This window comes from Budorcas taxicolor, chromosome 3 (assembly GCF_023091745.1).
Source record: "Budorcas taxicolor isolate Tak-1 chromosome 3, Takin1.1, whole genome shotgun sequence".
Taxonomy (NCBI): Eukaryota; Metazoa; Chordata; class Mammalia; order Artiodactyla; family Bovidae; genus Budorcas; species Budorcas taxicolor.
Genome location: NC_068912.1, coordinates 34,679,082 through 34,700,913, shown reverse-complemented (window position 1 = coordinate 34,700,913; position 21,832 = coordinate 34,679,082). Strand labels below are relative to the sequence as shown.

General features: G+C 44.0%; 3 protein-coding genes and 1 non-coding gene across 4 annotated transcripts in view; 3 read left to right on the top strand and 1 right to left on the bottom strand.

The window, feature by feature from the left end:
• The first annotated feature begins 324 nt into the window (after nt 1-324).
• TMEM167B (transmembrane protein 167B) lies at nt 325-4,109 on the top strand. Its single transcript, XM_052637826.1, has 3 exons — nt 325-448; nt 2,590-2,721; nt 3,567-4,109. Exons 1-3 carry the CDS (start codon nt 439-441, stop codon nt 3,647-3,649), a joined length of 225 nt encoding a protein of 74 aa, XP_052493786.1. The 5' UTR covers nt 325-438; the 3' UTR covers nt 3,650-4,109.
• A 5,622-nt stretch (nt 4,110-9,731) lies between these two features.
• Nucleotides 9,732-10,187, top strand: LOC128045894 (small Cajal body-specific RNA 2). Its single transcript, XR_008199221.1, has one exon. It is a non-coding gene; the product is annotated as a small Cajal body-specific RNA 2 (non-coding RNA).
• A 1,858-nt stretch (nt 10,188-12,045) lies between these two features.
• CFAP276 (cilia and flagella associated protein 276) lies at nt 12,046-16,179 on the bottom strand. Its single transcript, XM_052638000.1, has 5 exons — nt 16,099-16,179; nt 13,636-13,752; nt 13,012-13,127; nt 12,553-12,680; nt 12,046-12,151 (listed from the first exon to the last, which is right to left on the bottom strand). The coding sequence occupies exons 1-5, from the start codon at nt 16,177-16,179 to the stop codon at nt 12,081-12,083; spliced, it is 513 nt and encodes a 170-aa protein (XP_052493960.1). The 3' UTR covers nt 12,046-12,080.
• A 1,168-nt stretch (nt 16,180-17,347) lies between these two features.
• The window catches only part of ELAPOR1 (endosome-lysosome associated apoptosis and autophagy regulator 1), a 75,728-nt gene continuing 71,243 nt past the window's right edge, over nt 17,348-21,832 (top strand). Inside the window, exon 1 of the mRNA XM_052637495.1 lies at nt 17,348-17,500. Coding sequence (XP_052493455.1) covers nt 17,348-17,500 — 153 coding nt within the window. The remainder of the gene's footprint in view (nt 17,501-21,832) is intronic.

The window sequence follows — 21,832 nt, the reverse complement described above, 5'->3', positions numbered from 1 at the left end:
GACGGAGGAGCCTGGTAGGCTACAGTCCATAGGGTCGCAGAGTCCGACACGACTGAGCGACTTCAGTTTCTTTCACTTTACCTTTTCAAACACAACGACGGGAACAGGTCAGATTAGCCCCAGCACTAAATCTGCAGGGGCACCCAGAAGATATTGTTTACCATGGCCACGAAGGACGCCTTCTGGACAGCTTTCTTCTCACCCACACCTTTTCTTGCGAGCTCCACCCACGCAGGTTCCCCCAGCTCGGCAATCTCCTAGCCACGCCTGATTGCGTTTGGCGCTCGTCTCCCTTCCCTTGCGCCGGCGTACTACGGCGGCTGCCCGTCGCCGCGGCCCGGATCGGGAAGTGTCAAGTGGGAGCTGGGTTCCCCTGGTCTTCGCCGCTACCGCCCCTGACCCCCCCGGACTCCCTATCCAGGACCGGGCCCAACCGCCATGACGAACGGTGAGAACCAATGCCCAGAGCAAAGGATGGGAGTCCAGTACACTAGGGAAAACGTGGCGGGCGGAGCCGCGATTGACGTGGCCGTTCTCCCCGCCCCCTCCCATCGGAGTCCTCCCTTTGGCCTCTCCGTGTCCCTAACTCGTTTCCTATACTACTCCGCGAGTTCCCCCGTCGCGTGCCCATCTAGAACCCCCAATGCCTCTTGTTGCCCACACCCCGAGTCCTTGGTCCCTAGCCTGTGTTTTCCCTTCTCTCTTCTAAAAGTTCGTTTTGGCCCTTGCAGGCCATTTCGCGAGGCCAGTCCTGGTTGAGCTATTGCTGTGAAGTGAAAGTCGCTCAGTCGTGTCCGATTCTTTGCAACCCCATGGAATATACAGTCCATGGAATTCTCCAGGCCAGAATACTGGAGTGGGTAGCCTTTCCCTTCTCCAGGGGATCTTCCCAAGCCAGGGATTGAACCCAGGTCTCCCACATTGCAGGCAGAGTCTTTACTGTCTGAGCCACCAGGGAAGCCCGAGCTATCGCTGTAGCACCAGGGAAATGAGAGAATCCTCCTCACAGCCCTCTGTTTTCTCATGCTTTCGGATAGTAGGCATCTTGGGAGGACCAAGAAATCATATAGTGTTTTTAAGGCCCACAGTTTGGGGGGTGAACGTGAATCCTAAAAAAAAAAAAAAAAGTTATTATTTTGTTAAAATGCCAGAAAGCTTTCTTTTGATTCTAAAGTCTTGCCTGGGCGATCCCATCTGGAGACTGTAGCGAAAGTTGCAAGGGTTGGTTACTGCCTGTTCTGAAGTTGTGGCAGTTGCCACCCTGTTTATCTGACCTAATTTTGTAGGCCTCTTCGAACACGATTATATAGACACGATTTCCACATTCCAGCGAAGGACAGGAAACGAGGCCTTTGTGTTCTTTAGGGTCCATCTTACTGGAAAAAAGATGACAAGGCCTCTTAGACAGTATGATTAGAGGGGCATAGGAGAGTATTTCTCAAAAAGTACCTTTTCCGTAAGCCTGATACTGAACATTCAATTCACCTCGTGACTTTTGGCTTTGCAAAAACTTACAGGAGGAGATGATTAGCAGGTAAAGGTATTGTTCATCCTAAAAACTTGGTATATGTATTAATTTACTGGACCGTTGCTGTGTGACATCTAGCTGTGAGATAGTTTTACTGGAGGGAGAGAGGAAGATAGAGTGGTCCAGAACTGGGAGATGCTGGTTGTGTCAAATATTCTTTTGAAGTTTTCTGGGCAGTCAGAGGTCTAAGGTTACTAGACACAGTACAGGAAGGGTCATCACTTAGAGGAAAAAGTCATCTGAACTGAGAAATAAGGAAGCAATTGAACACATAGTAATTAATGAATAAATTTTAGTCACCCTTCCCCCTTTTGTGGTCTGATTGTTTTTTTTTTCCACTTAGATGATTCATTGTGCTTACCAGACATAGCTCAGGTTACATATGTAAGAACTAGAAGTATGTGTTCAAAGCTTTTTTCTCACACTTGTTCCACCACGATGAAGCCTCAGATTTTTTTTTTTTTTTTTTTTTTTGCTTAGTTGTTCTCAAGAATCTGTTGCTCTGGCCGAAATTTAGTAAGTAAGTAGGGTATGATGCATGAAGTATAAGATAAAATACATGAAAATTGTAGTCATATGATTTCTAACTCTTGCAGTTTCCATTAAGCTTTTGCTTTATCATATTCTCTACCCACAGATGAAGCTCTGAAAGACTTGGCTAAATATCTAGCACTTCTTTATCACATGAGTGATTTCTAGTAAGAGCACATTTCAGTCTCTCAGCTCAGGCACCAAGGATTCTTATACTTCTCTCAACATGTTGCCCACACTGGCCATTCCTGGCAGGCTGATTCCACATTAACTGGCACACTCTTCTCAGAACTTGCAGTTCTTGAAAGGAGAGGGAAGAAGGCAGTGAGATCTTTGTAAGGGGCATGTCTCCATGATTTGAGGGGACAAAAAGGTAACCTTGTTAGTCCCAGGACCTTGGCTCCCTCTTGTCAGAGCTGGCACTGCAGCTGAGGTCACCACCTTGGTATTATGTCACGTTGTGTTCTCCAGTGGCATTGCTTGTCCCAAGCTGGATTAGCACCCACGGCTTTCTTCTCTTTCTGTAACAGTGTATTCTTTGGATGGGATTCTGGTGTTTGGTTTGCTGTTTGTTTGCACCTGTGCCTACTTCAAGAAAGTACCTCGTCTCAAAACCTGGCTGCTCTCAGAAAAGAAGGGAGTTTGGGGTGTGTTTTACAAAGGTAAGATCATATCTGTTCAGGGAGAGGAGGTTGCCATCTCTGGACAGTGAGGTGCTGCAAAGTGAAGGTGGGACAGGCTGGGATTGTATTTGGTTCAACTTTTATGTAATTGTTTGTTTTAGCTACAAAGTAATTTTAGTATTCTCCGTGGCATGAAAGTGTATAATTTAAACAATTTTAGACTAGACTGGAATTGTTGGGAGTAATATTTTCCCAGTAAAAAGTTTTTTTTTTTTTTTCCCCCGAATTTCTGGAAGAATATATTGGAGAATTTTTTTAAAGCATTGATTTTATTAACTCAGATGCTTTTTTACTTTTTATTTTGGGCAGCTTCATCTGGAATCTTATTTACCTAAATCTTTTTTCAAAATAGGGCAAAATTTAAACTAATGATATATTCATATAAAACCTAGGCCTTAAGGGTAGTACTTATTTTTTTAAAAAAAATATTTTTATTTACTTATTAATTTGCTGAGTCAAGTCCTGGTTGTGTCATGTGAGTTGCAGCTCAGAGACTCTCCAGTTCTATTAATTTGCTGAGTCGATTTTTAGTTATGTAATGAGAGTTGTGGCACACGGGCTCAGTAGTTTCGGTGCATGGGTTTAATTGCCCCACAGCATGTGGGATTTTAATTCCTCCACCAGGGATCGAACCCAAGTCCCCTGCATTGCAAGGCAGATTCTTAACCACTGGACCACCAAGGAAGTCCTGAGTAGTAGTTAAATACATTCCTGGATGGGTTGATTCATCTGTGACTAAAGATTTCAAAATAGCACCTTGAAAGCGAGGACTTATATAAAGGGCAAGGTGTGATTCCTTTTCTCTTTTTACTATTTCCTGCTAGCTGCTGTCATTGGAACCAGGCTGCATGCTGCTGTGGCAATCGCCTGCGTTGTGATGGCCTTCTACGTCCTGTTTATAAAATGAATTCTGAAGCATCCATTTCATCATCCGCCAGCCAAGGGGACGAAGGTGAAGAGCCTGTCGGGAGCCTGGGCCCAGCATAGGAAAGCTCAGCTAAAATCGTCAAAGTCCCCAGGATGACACCACAGCATCTGCCCCTACTTTCTGTGGGGAAAACTCCTCATGATCACAAACATTATTTATGCTTCGGGGGCCACAGAAAGCAAACTTCCTTTGACCTGCGTGTAAATCAGTCCTCAGCAGAGAGCATATAATGTCCAGATAAATTACTCCCCTCGGTGATACGATTCCTTACCTCCTGCTTAAAAACTGTTACCTATTTTGTTCTTCAGCCCCTCAATCGGGATCTTTTCAAACTGAGGCTCATTAGGGGAGGATATAGGCTGTGTTCAAACTTCTTGGTAAGAGAGAGAATTTTTAAGAATTGACTTTTATTTTTACTGTTTTATTTGGATGTGATAAATTGCAGGAGGGCTGGGAGGGTGGGGTTGGGAGGCTGAGTGGGAAATAGTAGTTAAACAATGCCAAGACATTTTTTGGCTTTGGAAATTTATCTTTCATATACCCACCTGGGAACATAGGAGAGAGGCAAGATCCTCACTGCAAAAAGAAACAGTGAAAATAGCTCTGCTGTGTGCTGGTAGGTAGCTCAGGAGTTTTGCCAAAAGAGTCTGGGCCTACATAAGATTTGGAAATTATCTGTCTGTGGTGAGACCTGAAAGGAGTGATTTAGACAAGAAACAATGTTCCATTCAGCAATATTTCCAAAAGGAAACTTTACCCCTTCAAATGGTATATGGAAACTGTTGCTATTTTCCTAAAACTTTAAAAATTTTTTATAAATGACTGAGTGCTAAATACTGTTGCTCAGTTTTAAATGCCACCACCAAGGGAAAGAGAAACTATCGAAGAAATAATTATTTAATATATTTGCAGTTGGGATAGAAGAAATAAATACATCTAGTATATTAATTCATATACTAGTAAAGTCATCTAGAATTTATTGTGATGTTAGATGGAAGTTTTTTCATGTTACCCAAGATACAAACTTATTTTTTGTTTAAATCTGGGTTATTATGGCAATTTTCAATTACTTGTGTTTTTTGGCTCATTTTAAATTTTGTTCATGTTGCAGTACTCTTTAGCTGTCTCTTAGAAATTATAAGAACATTAGAAATTTTAATGAGAAATTGATGGCACTCATATGCATGTTTGTACAGTTCATACAATCCATGAATAAAATGAGAGTGTCTTCTAAAGTAAAGGAAAACCCAGGTTTCCAATTGAGATTGACAGATGAACTTTTCCATGGAGTATGGGAACTCCTGAGCAAATAGTTTTAGATGACTCTTACATTTGAAGGGAAGACTTCTCCATTCCCTCCTTCTTATATCCACAAAAGGATTAACTGTTGTGTTTATGAAGCCTAGAATTTCTCTTAAAAAAAATTGATCTAAAATTAAATTATTGTAAAGAGCAAGCATAGACATAGGTCTACCCGTTGAATTGCTCATTAAAGTAAAACTTGACTATGGACAAGTTGGCTGTGGTTGATCCCTTTGTGGTAGTAAATTGTCTTTTGTCTTATTCCAAAAGAACAAAAGCTGCTAGGAAGTTTAGATTCTGAAACACTCAGTTTAGTGCTTTGAGGGTTCCTAAAAGTATAGAAAGTCATCAAGTAAACACTACATGTCTAATCATCTCAGTGTTGTGGCTGTTATCTCCAGAATTGGTCTACAGGGTAAATTTCAATGATTCCTATATTTTCATTGTCATTTCTGAGACTTTTTCACACGAGAAAGGAAAGCTAGTGGAACAGAAGAGTTACACCTTGTGGGTGTCAATTTGGAACCTGTTGGCCAATAGGAATGTCACTCCCTGGAAATACAGGTTCAGCATGTTTTGCACTTGTTATTTTGTAGCTTTAATGACTTTTGTTTCCTAATAGGGCTAATAACTTAGAGCTTCTTCATTTTTAAACTAGTTCCATTTCACAGTTCAAATCAAATTTTACAGCTTCCTGGGTGGGTCATCTTGACCTAAACTCTTGAATTGTTATATTTTGAGATGTTTTCATACCAGAATATACCAAAAAGTGAAGGTAATTTACAGCAAGAAACAAATACACAGCTTGTTTCATTTCTTTTTATAAGCAGATAAGCAAAAACTTGTTTTATTCATTACATTGATTGATGTGTCATAAATTTTTGACTGAAAATTGTAGGAAGTTGTTCCTCTAAGAGAGTCTTTTAGGGGTGGAAGAATGGGGATAGCAGTATTGCCTCAGATTCAAACGGGCATCACCATAAATGTTGTATGCCAGGGTGGAATGAAGTCAGCTTTTTATAGTTGAAATAAAATTTTTTATTCATCATTGTCTGCAGAGTCCTTGAAAATAAAATCTTTCCCTACCGTTTTTGTCCATTTTTGTCACATGCATACTGAATTGTTGAACTTTGTTTAATACTCTCCTGGGTTCTGCCCATAGTATACCTGTTAGTTTGCATTAGTGAATATTATCAGTCCTGTTAACCCCATGTGATGGTCATTGAATGTGTGATGTATGTATGATATAGTTCAGAATCAATGAAGGTATAGCTTTCTCCTTTGAGGGTGTGTGTGTGTGTATATGCATATATATTTATATGTGTTTATATATACATAGTGTGTATATTTGTATACACACATATATGTGTGCATATGTATATACACACGTGTGCGTATGTATATACATGTGTGCGTATGTATATACACGTGTGCGTATGTATATACACGTGTGCGTATGTATATACACACGTGTGCGTATAAATATAACCTCAGGATCCCTGAGGTTATACACACGTGTGTATAATAATATATACACACGTGTATATTTGCTCAGTCATGTCCAACTTTGTGACTCCATGGACTATAGCCTGCCAGCCTCCTCTGTCCGTGGAATTTTCCAGGCAAGAATACTGGAGCAGGTTGCCATTTCCTACTCCAGGGGATCTTTCCATCTCAGGGATTGAACCTGAGTCTCTTGCTTTGGATTGGCAGGCAGATTCTTTACTACTGTGCCACCTGGGAAGCCTATAAATATATATGTATATATATACTATATATATGTGTTTATACCAGTTATATATTACACATATATATAAGCAAATATATTAATACATTTTGAGTGATATTAAGTAATATAGATAGCATCTCCCAATATATTTTACCTACTACTGCTATTAAAATACAAGTGTCAACTGCCATTACCAGTCATTAAATTTCTTCTGTGAAATGAGGTTTTCAGGTTATCCAGCCACATACCTAGAAATTTTTGGGGCTTCTGACACATACAGTGGATACTTTCCCCCTATTTGTTTATTCCAAGTGCATGATGGGACTGTCACAAATGATAACTTCACAAAATTCTGATTTATCTTCTCCCTTCACATACATGTCACTGAAAATGGAGAAGGAAGTAACTGAGACATTATACTCTGATGTGTAAGGAACTAATTGTAATTTACGTAATAATTCCTTTTTTTCACTGATGCTAGAGGATGAAACATTTTAGTGGGTATGAAATTAAGTAAAAGCAAGTGAAGGGTAGCAGAGGGCTTTGTGTGGACAGGGATATGCCTTCCTTCCTTTACTCATTAGATATTCTAACCACTTATTCCTTGAACTTAAGTCATCTATTCTCACCCTTTTCTTTTGGTAAAATGATGTCTGCCTTCTCCCTTGGGAGGAGATCCTGGGAAAGCTGGTGTTGGAATGATCAGAACTCATTCACCTAGAGGGATCCTGAGGTTATATCATCTTCTATCCAGAACTTGGATCAAAGATCAAAGAAAAACTATAGATATGGTTATAAATATGTCACACAAAGATTCAAAGGCAAATATAATTCAGCATTCTGGGAATTTGTCCTGCCTTAGCAGGGCTCAAAGGAGAAAAGGAAAGATATACCCATTTGAATGCAGAGTTCCAAAGGATAGCAAGGAGAGATAAGAAAGCCTTCCTCAGCAATCAATGCAAAGAAATAGAGGAAAACAACAGAATGGGAAAGAATAGAGATCTCTTCAAGAATATTAGAAATACTAAGGGATTACAAATAGCTGTGAAAAGAAGAGAAGTGAAAAGCAAGGGAGAAAAGGAAAGATATAAGCATCCGAATGCAGTTTCAAAGAATAGCAAGGAGAGATAAGAAAGACTTCCTCAGCGATCAATGCAAAAAAAATAGAGGAAAACAACAGAATGGGAAAGACTAGAGATCTCTTCGAGAAAATTAAAGATACCAAGGGAGCATTTCATGCAAAATGGGCTTGATAAAGGACAGAAACGGTATGGACCTAACAGAAGCAGAAGATATTAAGAAGAGGTGGCAAGAATACACAGAAGAACTGTACAAAAAGGTCTTCATGACCCAGATAATCACGATGGTGTGATCACTCACCCAGAGCCAGACATCCTGGAATGTGAAGTCAAGTGGGCCTTAGAAAGCATCACTATGAACAAAGCTAGTGGAGGTGATGGAATTCCAGTGGAGCTATTTCAAAGCCTGAAAGATGATGCTGTGAAAGTGCTGCACTCAATATGCCAGCAAATTTGGAAAACTCAGCAGTGGCCACAGGACTGGAAAAGGCCAGTTTTCATTCCAATCCCCCAAAAAGGCAAAGTCAAAGAATGCTCAAACTACCGCACTATTGCACTCGTCTCATATGCTATTAAAATAATGCTCAAAATTCTCCAAGCCAGGCTTCAGCAATACGTGAACCATGAACTTCCAGGTGTTCAAGCTGGTTTTAGAAAAGGCAGAGGAACCAGAGATCAAATTGCCAACATCTATTGGATCATTGAAAAAGCAAGAGAGTTCCAGAAAAACATCTATTTCTGCTTTATTGACTATGCCAAAGCCTTTGACTGTGTGGATCACAACAAACTGAAAAATTCTGAAAGAGATCCACACACATTGCTGCCTCCTGAGAAATCTGTAGGCAGGTCAGGAAGCAACAGTTAGAACTGGTCATGGAAGAACAGACTGGTTCCAAATTGGGGAAGGAGTACTGTTAAGGCTGTATATTGTCACGGTGCTTATTTAACTTATATGCAGAGTACATCATGAGAAATGCTGGACTAGATGAAGCACATCCTGGAATCAAGATTACCGGGAGAAATACCAATAACCTCAGACATGCAGATGACACCACCCTTATGGCAGAAAGTGAAGAGGAACTAAAAAGCCTCTTGATGAAAGTGAAAGAGGAGAGTGAAAAAGTTGGCTTAAAACTCAACATTCAGAAAACGAAGATCATTGCATCTAGGTCCATCACTTCATGGGAAACAGATGGGGAAACAGTGGAAACAGTGGTGGACTATTTGGGGTGGGGAGGGGGGCTCCAAAATCACTGTAGATGGTGATTGCAGCCATGAAATTAAAAGATGCTTGCTCCTTGGAAGAAAAATTATGACCAACCTAGACAGCATATTAAAAAGCAGAAGAAAAAAAAAAGCAGAGACATTACTTTGCCAACAAAGGTCTGTCTAGTCCAAGCTATGGCTTTTCCAGTCATGTATGGATGTGAGAGTTGGACTATAAAGAAAGCTGAGCGCCAAAAAATTGATGCTTTTGAACTATGGCTCTTGAGAGTCCCTTGGACAGCAAGGAGATCCAACCAGTCAATCCTAAAGGAAATCAATCCCAAATATTCATTGGAAGGACTGATGCTGAAGCTGAAACTCCAATATTTTGGCCACCTGATCCGAAGAACTGACTCATTTGAAAAAACCCTGATGCTGGGAAAGATTGAAGACTAGAGGAGAAGGGGACAACAGAGGACGAGATAGTTGTATGGCATCACCGACTCAATGGACATGAGTTTGAGTAAGCTCCGGGAGTTGGTGATGGACAGGGAAGTCTGGCGTGCTGCAGTCCATGGGGTTGGACACGACTGAGCGACTGAACTGAACTGAACCAGGGCCCTTGGTTCCCCTCCGAACCACGTGAGGGCAGCAAAGTGCACAGTCGGAGAGGGCCGGTGCTTGGTGGTTCCTCCCAGAAGTCTCAGGGGCCGGGGGCTATAAAAGTGGGTGCGAACTTCCGCTCCTTCACCGGAGGGAGAGCGGGATGGAAGTGAGGTTGCTGTGAATTGCTTTGTGGTGTTGTGTGTGTGTGTGTGTGCGCGGGGGGGGGGGGGGGGGGGGGGGGGAGTGCGCGTGTAGGCCGAGTGTGTGAGTGGATGCGTGAATGTCTGAGTGGGTGCGTGAATGTGTGAGAGCGTGTGCCCGCCCCTGCACCCCTCCCCCGGCCTACACGTTGATCTTATTTGATCGGGTTGGGACTCCAGCCCCGCCGGGCCGACCCGAAATGAAAAGCTTCCCTCCTGCGAAGCCCTTCCTCGGGGCGCTGTGCAGCGAGGCCCCTTGGGCGGTGGCAACGCCGTGGCCCCGGAGGTTCCGGAGCCGGTCCTGTGGGGCCCGGCGCTCAGAAGTGATGAATTGATCAGATAGACGAGGCCGGGCTTGTCCCGCGCCATTGATTATCGAGGCGATTCTGATCTGAGCCTGGCCCCAGGGCACGCCCGCCCGTGGCGTTGGGGATAACGTGTCAATAGTTGATAGCGGGCTGGGGTCTTTGGCGGGCCGTCGAACTAGCCGTTGCCCCGCCCGCAGGCGCCGAAGCTGAAAGGGGACAGAGACCTTGTTCTCTGCTGCAGTTTTACTTTTCTAGGTGCCTTTTTTTTTCCCTTCTTTCTTTAAGCCCGCCTTGTCATCATGACTCGGCGTGTGATACCAACACTGGTGCCCTCTGTCTAAAGACACTATACAGCGCCTGCCCGTGAAGGCATGTAGATGTATACGCATGTCTGAAGTGAAGTGAAGTCGCTCAGTCGTGTCCGACTCTTTGCTATCCCATGGAATATAATCTACCAGCTTCTCTGTTCATGGGATTTTCCAGGCAAGAGTACTGGAATGGGTTGCCATTTCCTTCTCCAGGGGTATTCCTGACCCAGGGATCGAACCCAGGTCTCCTGCATTGCAGGCAGATGCTTTACCTTCTGAGCCTGTGTATATAAGGGCTTCCCAAGTGGCTCAGTGGTAAAGAATTCGTCTGCAGTGCAGGAGCCTCAGATTCGATCCCTGGGTTGAGAAGATCCCCTGGAGAAGGAAATGGCAACCCACTCCAGTATTTTTCCCTGAAGAATCCCATGGACAGAGGTGCCTGGTGGGCTACAGTACATGGGGTGGGAAAGAGTAGGACATAATTTAGTGACTAAACAACAATCTGTGTGTATATATCCATAAGAGAACTTGGAAAGCTTGTAAGAATTCAGATTCCAGGGACCCACACCAGATTTACTGAATTATAATTATCAGAGTGGTCTAGAAATCAGGATTATTTAAAGCCTCCATGCATGGATCACAGTAATAAATTTTTTGATGTTCAATATCAACTCGCATGAGGTGATTATCCAGAGAGGCACCCCTCTCTGCTACTTTCAGCCCTTCTAAATAATGAGAACTGAAAATATTGCCACTTAGCAGTAAACACTATGAATAAACTGGAGTATCTCTGTAGAAGAGGGACTGTTAGTTTGGTGGAATTTAAGGACCCTGCATTTGAGTACCAAATGGAAGCCTTTCATGTCTGATTTATTCAACAGTGCATATGCTGTCCAAGTTTAGAAATGGGAACTTAATTGTACAATATTCTAAAGGGTCTGTCATTTCTTGCTCATTCTGACAGCAGGTTCCTGTGAGTGGCTTGTAATTTTAGGAACCACATTAATGCATTAGTTTTTAGGTACATTCAGACCCTAGGATCAGATTGTTAAGCTCTGTTTCTAAGAATCAGGGGCTATAAATCTAGGCAACGAAAAAAGAATTGACTCCCAGGCAAGGAGACAGCAGAGTTAAGAGAATGAACAATGGAAAGGAAGAAGGACCAGGGAGACTGAGCTCTCATGGAGAAGGAGAGCCCAGAAAATGACTAAATCCAGAAGGTCTGAAATCTGTTAAGTGTGACCTCTGCATAAATATTAATGCTACAAAGAGCTACTAAAGTTAGTGTCTCTAAGTTCATTGAGAGAATGGATAATGCCCATTCTTGTCTCCCTAACAATTAGCTCAGCACCTGACATAAAAAGTTTTCAAGAAAGGTTGAATGGCTATATATCTGTATGGTTGGAATGACTCCAGTTTACAAAATGTGAATACCTGTCTCCTGCCAAAAGCAGTGCTGTTCTGTCCTAAATCCTTATCTTTTCGGCAGGACGACTCCGAATTGCAAATATTGCCCAATAGGATTAGTTTCTAGAAGTTGAGAAACTTCCATATTTTAAGAGTAGTCAAGTGGCAACTTGTAGTCCGCAGATAACAGATACTCCAGGCTTCAACTTACACAAATCTATTTAATGGAGGTGGTCGGCGGGATGTTCCAGGGGCCTGTCAACACTTAGGTGGAGAAGAAGCCACCATCATTCTTTCGGGAGTACCCTCCATTGGTGGCTGCAGTGTGAGGGGACACTGTGGAGAAAAGAAGGAGGAATGGGCTGTGAATTTACGATCTGTCGCCTCTTCTGGGAATTTGTCACCTACACTTTCATGAGGACCGTGGAGAAGGTTCTAACAGCTGGGGAAGCACAGAAGACTGATGGGAGGTAGCTATAGGTCTTTTCCCAGGCTTCTGTCCTTTGCTGAAAATTCTTGTCCATTATAGACCTAAGGCTAAGGCAGAGGCTCTGAAACGGAATTCATTTCCTGGCCCTATAGTCAGTATGTCCCCTGGATTAGTCTGATATGTGTCAGATTCAGTTATCCTTCATGTTCCCTAATAGCCAGCCACCTCAACCCCCTGATTCCTGTGTCCATTGAGAAAAACTTGCACCACCCATCTGCCTCCCATGCCTCAGTCTTCTAACCCTTACCTATGGATCCCTGTATGCTGTGAATAGACTCCTTCTTAGGGTTGATCCAGTGTCTGATGTTAGCTCTGGAAGTGATGGGGGATGGTTGGGGAGGGGGCAAAAATTCTCCAGGGAATTGGGTCTTGATTCTGGAAGATGATGTGGGAAGAATAGGGGAGAATGCAATCAATCAAGAGAAGAAGGTAAGGAGGGAAGGAGTTGCATGCAACCTCAAAAATATAGCAACCAAAGGCCCTTTCTAGCCTCTTGAATTAACCAAATGTTTTATTATACAGATGAGCATAATTTTGGAAGATCTTCATTTTAGAAAAAAGAAACCCACAGAAATTGTATTACAGAAGTAAAAAAATGCAAAAATCTATACAAATAGGAACCTATCCATTATTTCCCAGGTGACAGTTTACCTTACTTAATTGGATGGCATTGTTCTTAGGGAGAGGCTCTGCCTCCACCACTTACCCGTGGGTATCCTGGATGGTCTCCTGGTGTGTGAGTATCTCACTCTTATTCTTGAATGTCCCTGTGTGGTGGTTGTACAAGGCCGCTAAGCGGAAATCCAGGTCATCCTTCGGTATCTACAGAGGAAGCCAACCCCCTCAGGGTTAACTTGCCACTGTGCACCCATTCTAGTTGGGTTCTATTGGGTTCTACTCTTCTCCCAAAGCACAGTGAACCCTTTTGGGGCCTGAGACCCACCAGCTCTTTACACACCAAATTACTGTACATGCTGACCTCTTAAATCTTGTCCATACAGAACTGTCTCATGCTTAAGTCTAAGGAGTGGAAAGCTCTCCTGGAGACATGGGAACCTCTTGAGCTTAATGGGCCTTACCTCATTCATGGTTATAATGAGAAGTCTAGTGAGAAAATGATTTGCTCCAAATAATTAACTGCAGCAAAACTCAAGCCTTTTGCCTTCCCAGAGAGGCCTGATAAGTTGGTATTTGGTTTTAGATTTGATAGGATCTTGGATTGGGGGCAAGATAAAACTGCTAAAGCAGTCAGGGGCAGACTGCCTTTCAAAAAGAATAGTCATTAGTCCTAAGTGGATATAATGAGAAATATCATTTCAATGCTAGGTACCTCTGAATAAAAAAAACAAACATCCCGTTTCATGGAGGTAATTGTGGGAGTTGAGCTGAGTCGACACCAGGGTTCCTGTTGCTGAGCAAGGTGAGTTGGGTTCTTATATGGCAGTTTCTGCAAAAGAAACCACACCCACACCTGGTTACCGAAGGCCTTGCCGATGTGGTAGCATCAGTGACATCCATCCCCTCCTGCCATTCCATTTTAATTGAATCAAGACATCTAAATGAGAAGGATGATATGGGGCAAGCCTCCCAGCCTTTTGACCCCCCTAAGTTTTCTCTTAGAACTGACAGAAATGGGCTGGGAAGACAGGGAATGGGGTGAAGTGGGACATGAAGTGAAGGATGGGGAGCAGACAGGCAAGAGGAGCTCAGGTTCAGAAGTCCTGAGTTTGAAGAAGAGGTAAGATATTCTAACACAATATGCAGTTGTTGGAGTAACAGCTGAAGCCTCCCAAAAAGAATCTGACTAAAAAGGAAGAGGTGGTTCATGAGGACTGCACAATATTATAATGGGGTTGGCTGGGGGCAATCAGAGACAAGAGAATAGGGAGAGGAGAATCAGGAGAGAACAGTGTCTAGACAGGTGAGAAAAAATTTTCAGTAAGGAAGGAAGGGTCATTGTTTCTGAGGGAATGTCAAAAAATTCATTGAATGTTCGGTTCTCTCATTAAAACCCCACAAGTATGAATATCAAAAGCACATAGCTGATTTCTTCATTACATGTAAAATGCCATGTTGCTCACCACTGTGTCCCCAGTACCCAGCACAGTGACCTAAAACATGGTGTTCTAAAATGAGATGCTAATTGAATCAATGACTGAATTCCAGTAAGTACAACTACAACCTAGTAGAACTCTCATTCATCCTATCTGATGTTGGAACCTTCTTCATCCCCGGTATATGACACAGTGCTGTGTGACTCAGCTCAATCAGGCGTTAATTGAATGGTGTGGACCAGGCACTATGTAATCACCAAGAAAGATGAAAAGGAGATGGGAATATTACATATGATGCAAGCACAGGTAGCTCTTCCAGTCCTCCAAGGCTGCATAAGCCTCATCATCTCTATAAGCAGAAGGGTGAGATGGTCTTTCACTGAGAAAATCAGGCCTGTCAAGCATGAGCTGCCATCTTCACTATCCATTTTCCTTTCACTTCAGAGAAAGGGAAGTCCCTTTTATTCAAGAATAACTCTTCCTTCCTGAACCCAGCCCTTCCTGGTATTTTAGGGACCTGTGCTATCCTGGCATCTCCTGTACCCAGCATCTCATCCTTTCGTCACTGTCTGGCTCCCTCCTTAAGAGTCAACACATACTACTCTCCACTTTCTCTCCCACCCCCTTTCCGTCCCCTTTCCATTCCAATACAGTCTGACCTCTGCCTCAAGCATCCACTGAAACTACTCTTGCTAATGACCTTTGTGGTTAGGTCAAATGGATCATTTCCAGAGCTGATCTTATCTGACCTCGGTGGTTTCTGGCGCCATAACTCTGATTCCACGAAATGTTCTCTCCATCCTGCATGGGTCTAGCTCCTCCTGGTTTTTCTTCTGCATCTGGCTATTATTTCTCAGCTTCCTTCTCCGCTCTGTTTCTCTCTCTGCCCCTAAGTGGGATTCTCCAAGGGTTTCATTTCTGCCTTTCTGACTCTCACGTTCACTGGGTGAGCTCATTCCCTCCTTTGGCTTCAAGTACCACTCTATGAATACCGTGGCTTCCACACACCGTCAACCCGCACCCCTAACCATGCTGTCTACTCTTCGTCTCCACAGAAGTGTCCCACAGGCACCAAAACCAACAGCAACATCACTGATCTCAACGTCATTCTCCCCAAACCTGCTTTTCCCGGACACCTCATTCAGTAAATGGTATCAGCTAAGCCCTCAGAAACCTAGGAGCCCTCCTAGATGGGCCACTCTCTTGGGCCCATATCCAGTCAGCCACAAAGCCCCATCAGTCCTGCCCTTCGCATCTTACCGCCACCCCCTGCATCACTGCTTTAGGGTCCATTACTCCTCCTGGATCATCATGAAACACGCATATATACACAAACACATTCCAACATGAATCAAAGACAGATGCATAAAGCATGACCTGGTGTTTGATACCTCTTTCCCACTCTATACACCTCACGTCTCTTCATAGAAGAGTTTCCCAAATAGGGCAAAGCGTTGCTTGGTGGAATCTGGGCCTGTGCAAGGCCCGCCATAACAATCATTGCTTAAGTCCGCAAGTGCCCCTTGTTCCTCTGGACTAGAGCGCCACTTCCCTCTGCTCAAAAGCACCTGTGAAAGGTGGGGAGACCTGAATATGGGATCATGGAGGTAGGCAGAAAACAGACCTCTCCGGTACCTGACTCAGTGTCCTCACCAGGGTTAAGTTACCACTTCTTCCGGTCAGGCCGACAGAAGAGTGAGGTCGACCTTACTGGGTACCTGCCTAAGAAACCTCAGTACCTTGGAAGCCCGCGACTTTCCCAAGTAGGAATCATCTTTATCCAACGCAGGGTTCTGGAAAGGGTCTCGGATGAGAGGCATGATAAAACACCGAGCGAGGCGCTTTTAAGAGGGATGAGAGACCCGCGCAGCCGCACACAACCTAGCACGCGGAGGAGCCCGGGTCCCAATTGTTTGGAACGCCCAATTTCAGTTGCCAGGCAACTGCTCGGCCTTCTGTGACTAAGGCGAATTCCCTCCGAGAAGGGCGCCACCTGGCGGTCTAACGCGGGAGGCCCCTCGGGAAGAAGCTACTGGGAACACAGAGGGGAAAGAGCCGCCGAGTGTACTCGGGAGCCCTGGATTTGCACTCGCGAGCCGTCAGTGAAAAACGCTAGCCTCCCATCTTACAGATCTTCTGCAAAAGACTTCAGTTTAGGAAAGAATTCATAAAAGATAGCCAGCCCTGAAATGTCCTTCTGCTTGGAATCTTACGAAAGGATTTCTCAGAGCGATGACAGAAGAGTCCAGGCGTGTTTGGAAAATTGCCCAGCTAAGGCAAACTCTCCTTGCTTAAACTCGGCTTGACTATGTGAGTCCCAGGGTTTCGCATAGGACTGGTTGTAAATTCACAAATGGGTTTGGTGTGGTGGAAATAAGACCTCCAGAAGCAGCTGTTACAGTAGGTAACACCTACCCGGGCCAGTCTTCCAGGCTATAATCCCTGGAGGAGAGACATCATAGCGGTCATTTTTCTGTTGCTTTTAACAAGATGCTTAATAAGTATATGTAGAACGCCACGTCTGCAAAATTAGTGATGCTCGTAGGTATCCGATGGCCCGAAATAATGAATTTGGTAGTGATGGCTTGGAGGTTGTTTCCACCGCGTTCTTTGCACGAGCCTTGTGCGCGCCTGCTGGGCCGGTTGCGGACCCTGGGCGCGTGCATTTTTGCGCCGCGCACGCTAGCGGCGGCGGCTGCCATGGCGACCGGCAGGTGAGCGGCAGAGGAGCTCGTGGTCCCTGCCCCACCCGCGCGAAGGGAAAGAGGAGGCGGTTGCCAAGGCGACGTGGGTAGGAGGAGGATAAGAGAAAGGAGGGAGGAGGAAGGATGGGCGGCCTTGGCGTAGCCGCAGGGAGGTGACTGAAGCGAGCCCAGCCCCTTACATCCTGCCCCCTGTGAATCTCCCTCCCCTTTTTTTCCGCCTCTGCCAGCAGTAGCTGCAGCCGCAGCACCTGAGCCGCTGCTGTCGCTCGCTCGGAACAACACTATGGCTGAGCCTGGCCACAGCCTCCATCCCTCTGCCAGAGGCAGGGGAAGAACTGAGCCGCGCACACTCCGGCTTCTGCGGCTGCTACTCTGGGTTGGGACCGCCTTCCAGGTGACTCAGGGAGCGGGACCGGAGCTTCACTCCTGCAAAGAGGTACTGTCCTCCCCGACCCGACCCCACTTAGGTCAAAAAAATCTTGGATCCCGGCGGAGATCTTGGCGACTTAGACACAGACAGTTTCAGAGGGCACGGAGTTTAGGTTCTTTGGGGATAGGGGGAAAAAGGAAGAGGAGCAGACTGGCGTCATGGAGGGGCCACCCCGTTGGAGGACTCACAGAATAGATCACCCTCACAGCTTGGACTGCTGAGCTCGGGAAAGGTCCCAGCTCCAAGGAGCTCAGGAGGGACTCGAATCCCTGGGCTTGGAACGAGGGAAGAAGACAGGAGTTGTTTCCCAGCTGAAATGAAATTACCTTAAAAGTGGTTGAAAACAAAAGATTATGTACAGAGGGGCAAAATAGAAAGTGGGAAAGGGGAGAAGTGGGGTAAGAAAGGAGTTTGGAAGGCTAGAGGAAAGTAATGGATGGAAGTGGGAATATCTGTGATTGTATCGTGGCTTCAGGGAAGGCAGGTAAAGGTGGGAGGTCTGCGAGAGGGACCCTTGGGTAGTCAGCATCTGGTTGCCTTGTGGGCTGCTAAGTCTGGATCCTGTTTATAGCTTGCCTCCCCCAGTATGCTTTCCTCAGTGTACCTGACAGAGCATGACCCACCTTTGGTCAGACTGTTGAGTTCCTTAACATCTTGCTTCCTGCCAATCTCTGCTTTCCTTCTCTGGACTTTTGCTAACATATGTCGCAAGTCTTTTTCAAGTGTTTCTAAAATGTTGCCAACATAATTCAGAGAATAAGTAGTGAATGTCTCCCAACCAAAAATGCCTTTGAACATTCTTTTGGAGGGATACAAAAAGGTATGGAGGGGTAATGAAACTCAGTAGTTTCTATAGTATTGAAATAACAGTAATTTGTTGTGTTTTGAGTAACTTTTTTTAACCATATGGCAGAGGCAGCAACAACATATTTACAAGAACTACATGAAGGGCATGGGGGGAGGCAAAATAAAAATTACTGTTAACTATAGAAATGTGAAAAACTTCATAATACATTAAGAGTCTAGCCCTGTTTAATTAATTTGAGGTGTCATACTTGGCTAAGATTTTGAAAGTTTGAAATATTTATAAGTTGTCAGTATTAACTACTGATTAGCAACAACAACCCCATCCCATATGGAAATGTATTATTATGAAGGTTTTCTAACCATTTAGCTTCCAGCGTAGCTCAGTGGTAAAGAATCTGCCTGCCAAGCAGGAGACACAGGTTCAGTCCCTGGGTCAGGGAGATCCCCTGGAGAAAGAAATGGCAACCCACTCCAGTATTCTTGCCTGGGAAAGCCTATGGACAGAGGCGTCTGGTGGGCTACAGTCCATGGGGTTGCAAAGAGTTGGACACAACTTAGTGACTAAACAACAACATTCTATTAGGCTATCTCCAACACAACAGATCATGAAGAAATGCGAGGGTGGGGAAAGAGGTTTTTTTGTGTGAATAAATATACTTGACTTTACTCATGAATGTGAATGAGTGACTCCAGTCACTCCAAAATTTACCAATGGAAATTTTGGTAACTTGTGTCAGTCCCGGCAATGTCCTGCCCTGGATCATCCATATTTCACTCAGCTGCTTCATGACCTGTTTTAAAGATGGCTGGGAACAGGATGATTTTGTCAGTGAATGTGGCTTACTGGCCTTGGTGATCTGTGGTCTAACCAATCAAGATAACCAGTTCCACCAACAAAGTCACTTGCCTAAGAATCCAACATTGGAGTCCCCTGAGTGGAAGGTAAGAATCTTACAGTTCAACTACCACTTCCTGTTGAGATCTTTGGAAAATATGAGACATTTAAGAAATTAAACACATTGTATCATCTTGCTTCATAGGGAGGGAAGAATACAGATATCTGAGAGCTCTAACTTGTGTACAAATTTTGCCTTTAGTCCTTTTAAAATGATTGACATTTGCCTAAGCAAAAAGCCTTGCCAAGAGCATAAACTGAGGGCAGTGGAAAGCTATGGAGCTCAACATACTCAACAGGCAGGTTCCAGTTCCTGCCTGTTACTTACTACCCAGTTTTTAGATCTGTAGAATGGGTATTTCAGTAACGCCCAACTCAAAAAAGATTGCTTTGAGGACTGAAAGAGAAAATAGAGTTAAAACACAAATTCAAGTTACCTAACCCCCTTTCCCATTCAGCTTCTTTACCATTAGATCCACACCCCATGCCGGAGTGAAAGTGGCTTAGGAGTCCCGTTCATTGGCCACAGGCGTCAGCAAGTCTTGTTTACACTCTTCTTGAGCAAACAGTGGCTGCTGAACACCCTCGACTCCAAAACCATAAGGAAGGGAATAAACCCATTATTATAATGTTCTTTGTTTGACAGTATGAACTGACCCAACAAGTTTTGGGGGCTTCCAATCCTAAATGGTGAAAAACCAATTCAGGGTAGACTAACTCTTCCCTGTTCTTAATCTTCGTGTGAATTTATTGTGAGTCAAGTACTCTTACCAGCCAAGGCCAAGTCCAATGACAACAATGCTGTTTCTGAAACTCGAGGCATCCATCTGGACTGAATCAGGGAATAAAGAGGTTGAGTGTAAAGCCTCAACTGAGGCAGCAGAGAGCTGGGAGTGCTAGGTTGCTATACATGTGCTGGGGCTTGGTGTTCCTTTCACAATTTTAAAAGAACCAGGGTCACCAGTGGAACTAAACATCCTGGGTGCTGTTTGTCCTCATGAATCATTTTTCAGCCCGGTGCTAGCCTGGTCTCAGCACTGAGAGCCAAAAGAGCATTTCCTATAGCACAATGAATCTAAATCAAATGAGAGAGGAGGAGAAAGCTGCCTTTCCCAGATCGGTCTTGTCCTGAGGCTTCAGTGCTAATTGCCCCCAAAGGGATTTCCCATTCTGTGTTGAAGAGCCCACAGGGCTTCGGAATCTGGCAGACGCAGATTGAAATAAACTTTGGTAAATGGATGGTGATGAGTCTGCCACTTAGTGAGGATGCTACTTCAAGCAAGTTAATTAACTTCTGACAGCTTCAGATTCCTGATCTCTAAAATCAAGACGGTAGCAGGTATCTCACAAGGCTGTTGTGAGGATTAAATAGGACAACACATATAAAATGCCTAGTGTATACCCTTGACGTGTCATAGGTACTTCAGAAATATTGATTGGCAAGACAGGTAAGCCCGCAAGCAATGGCATATAAATGACGACATGGGGTCAACATGTGGTGAGCAATGCAGGGGTGGCAATCTAGAGTTTTACAGGAAAAGAAAAAAAGCATATTTGAACAGCTGGCACTTGACCTGCTTCTGAAATAATCAGTAGAATGTCAGCGGGCAGAGATGGAGAGAGAGAGGGAGAGAGTGCTTTTTAGATAGAAGGGTCGGAGGAAAAGATCCTGAGAATTGCAAGTAAACCACGTGGCTGAAAGGTGGAGTAGGTACGGGGTACGATAGAACTCAAAGCTGGAAACTGGGACACTAAGTGAAGAATTGATTTCTAGCAGAGATAGTGGATTAGCTTGAGTATAAAGCAAATAAGGTTGGGGCTTCCCTGGTGGTCCAGTGGTTAAGACTTCACCTTCCATTGCAGGGGTATGGATTTGATCCCTGATGAGGGAGCTAAGATCCCACTTGCCTTGTGGCTAAAAAGCCAAAACATAAAACAGAAGCACTATTGTAACAAGTTCAATAAAGACTTTTTAAAATGGTCCATAAATCTTAAAAAAAAAATAAATTAAATAAAGCAAGGTTGAGGTAAGCCAAAAAGTGAGAGCAGAGAGATATGAGCAAGGAGACTAATTCAAAAACTCTTGCAAAGGTCAAGGAGGAGCTAACAAAGGAACTGAACTAGGATGGGGGCAGTGGGATAAATAGAAAGACATAGATGTTCATTGTAGTACTATTTACAGTAGTCAAGACATGGAAGCATCTTAATGTCCATCAACAGAGGAATGGGTAAAGAAGATGCAGTATATATGTACAATGGAATATTACTCACCCATCAAAAAGAATGGAATAATACCATTTTCAGCAACTTGGATGGACCTAGAGATTGTCATGCTGAGTGGAGTAAGTTAGAGATGCAGAAACATCCTATGAGATCCCTTATATGCAGAATATAAAAAGATATGATACAAATGAACTTACTTACAAAACAGAAATAGACTCATAGACTTAGAGAACAGACGTATGGTTGAGGGAGTAGAAGGACAGGGAGAAGGGATAGCTAGGGAATTTGAGATCAACATGTACACACTGCTGTATTTAAAATGGATAACCAACAAGGACCTATTGTAAAGCACAGGGAACTCTGCTCAGTTATGTGGCAGCCTGGGTGGGAGGGGAGTTTGGGGAAGAATGGAT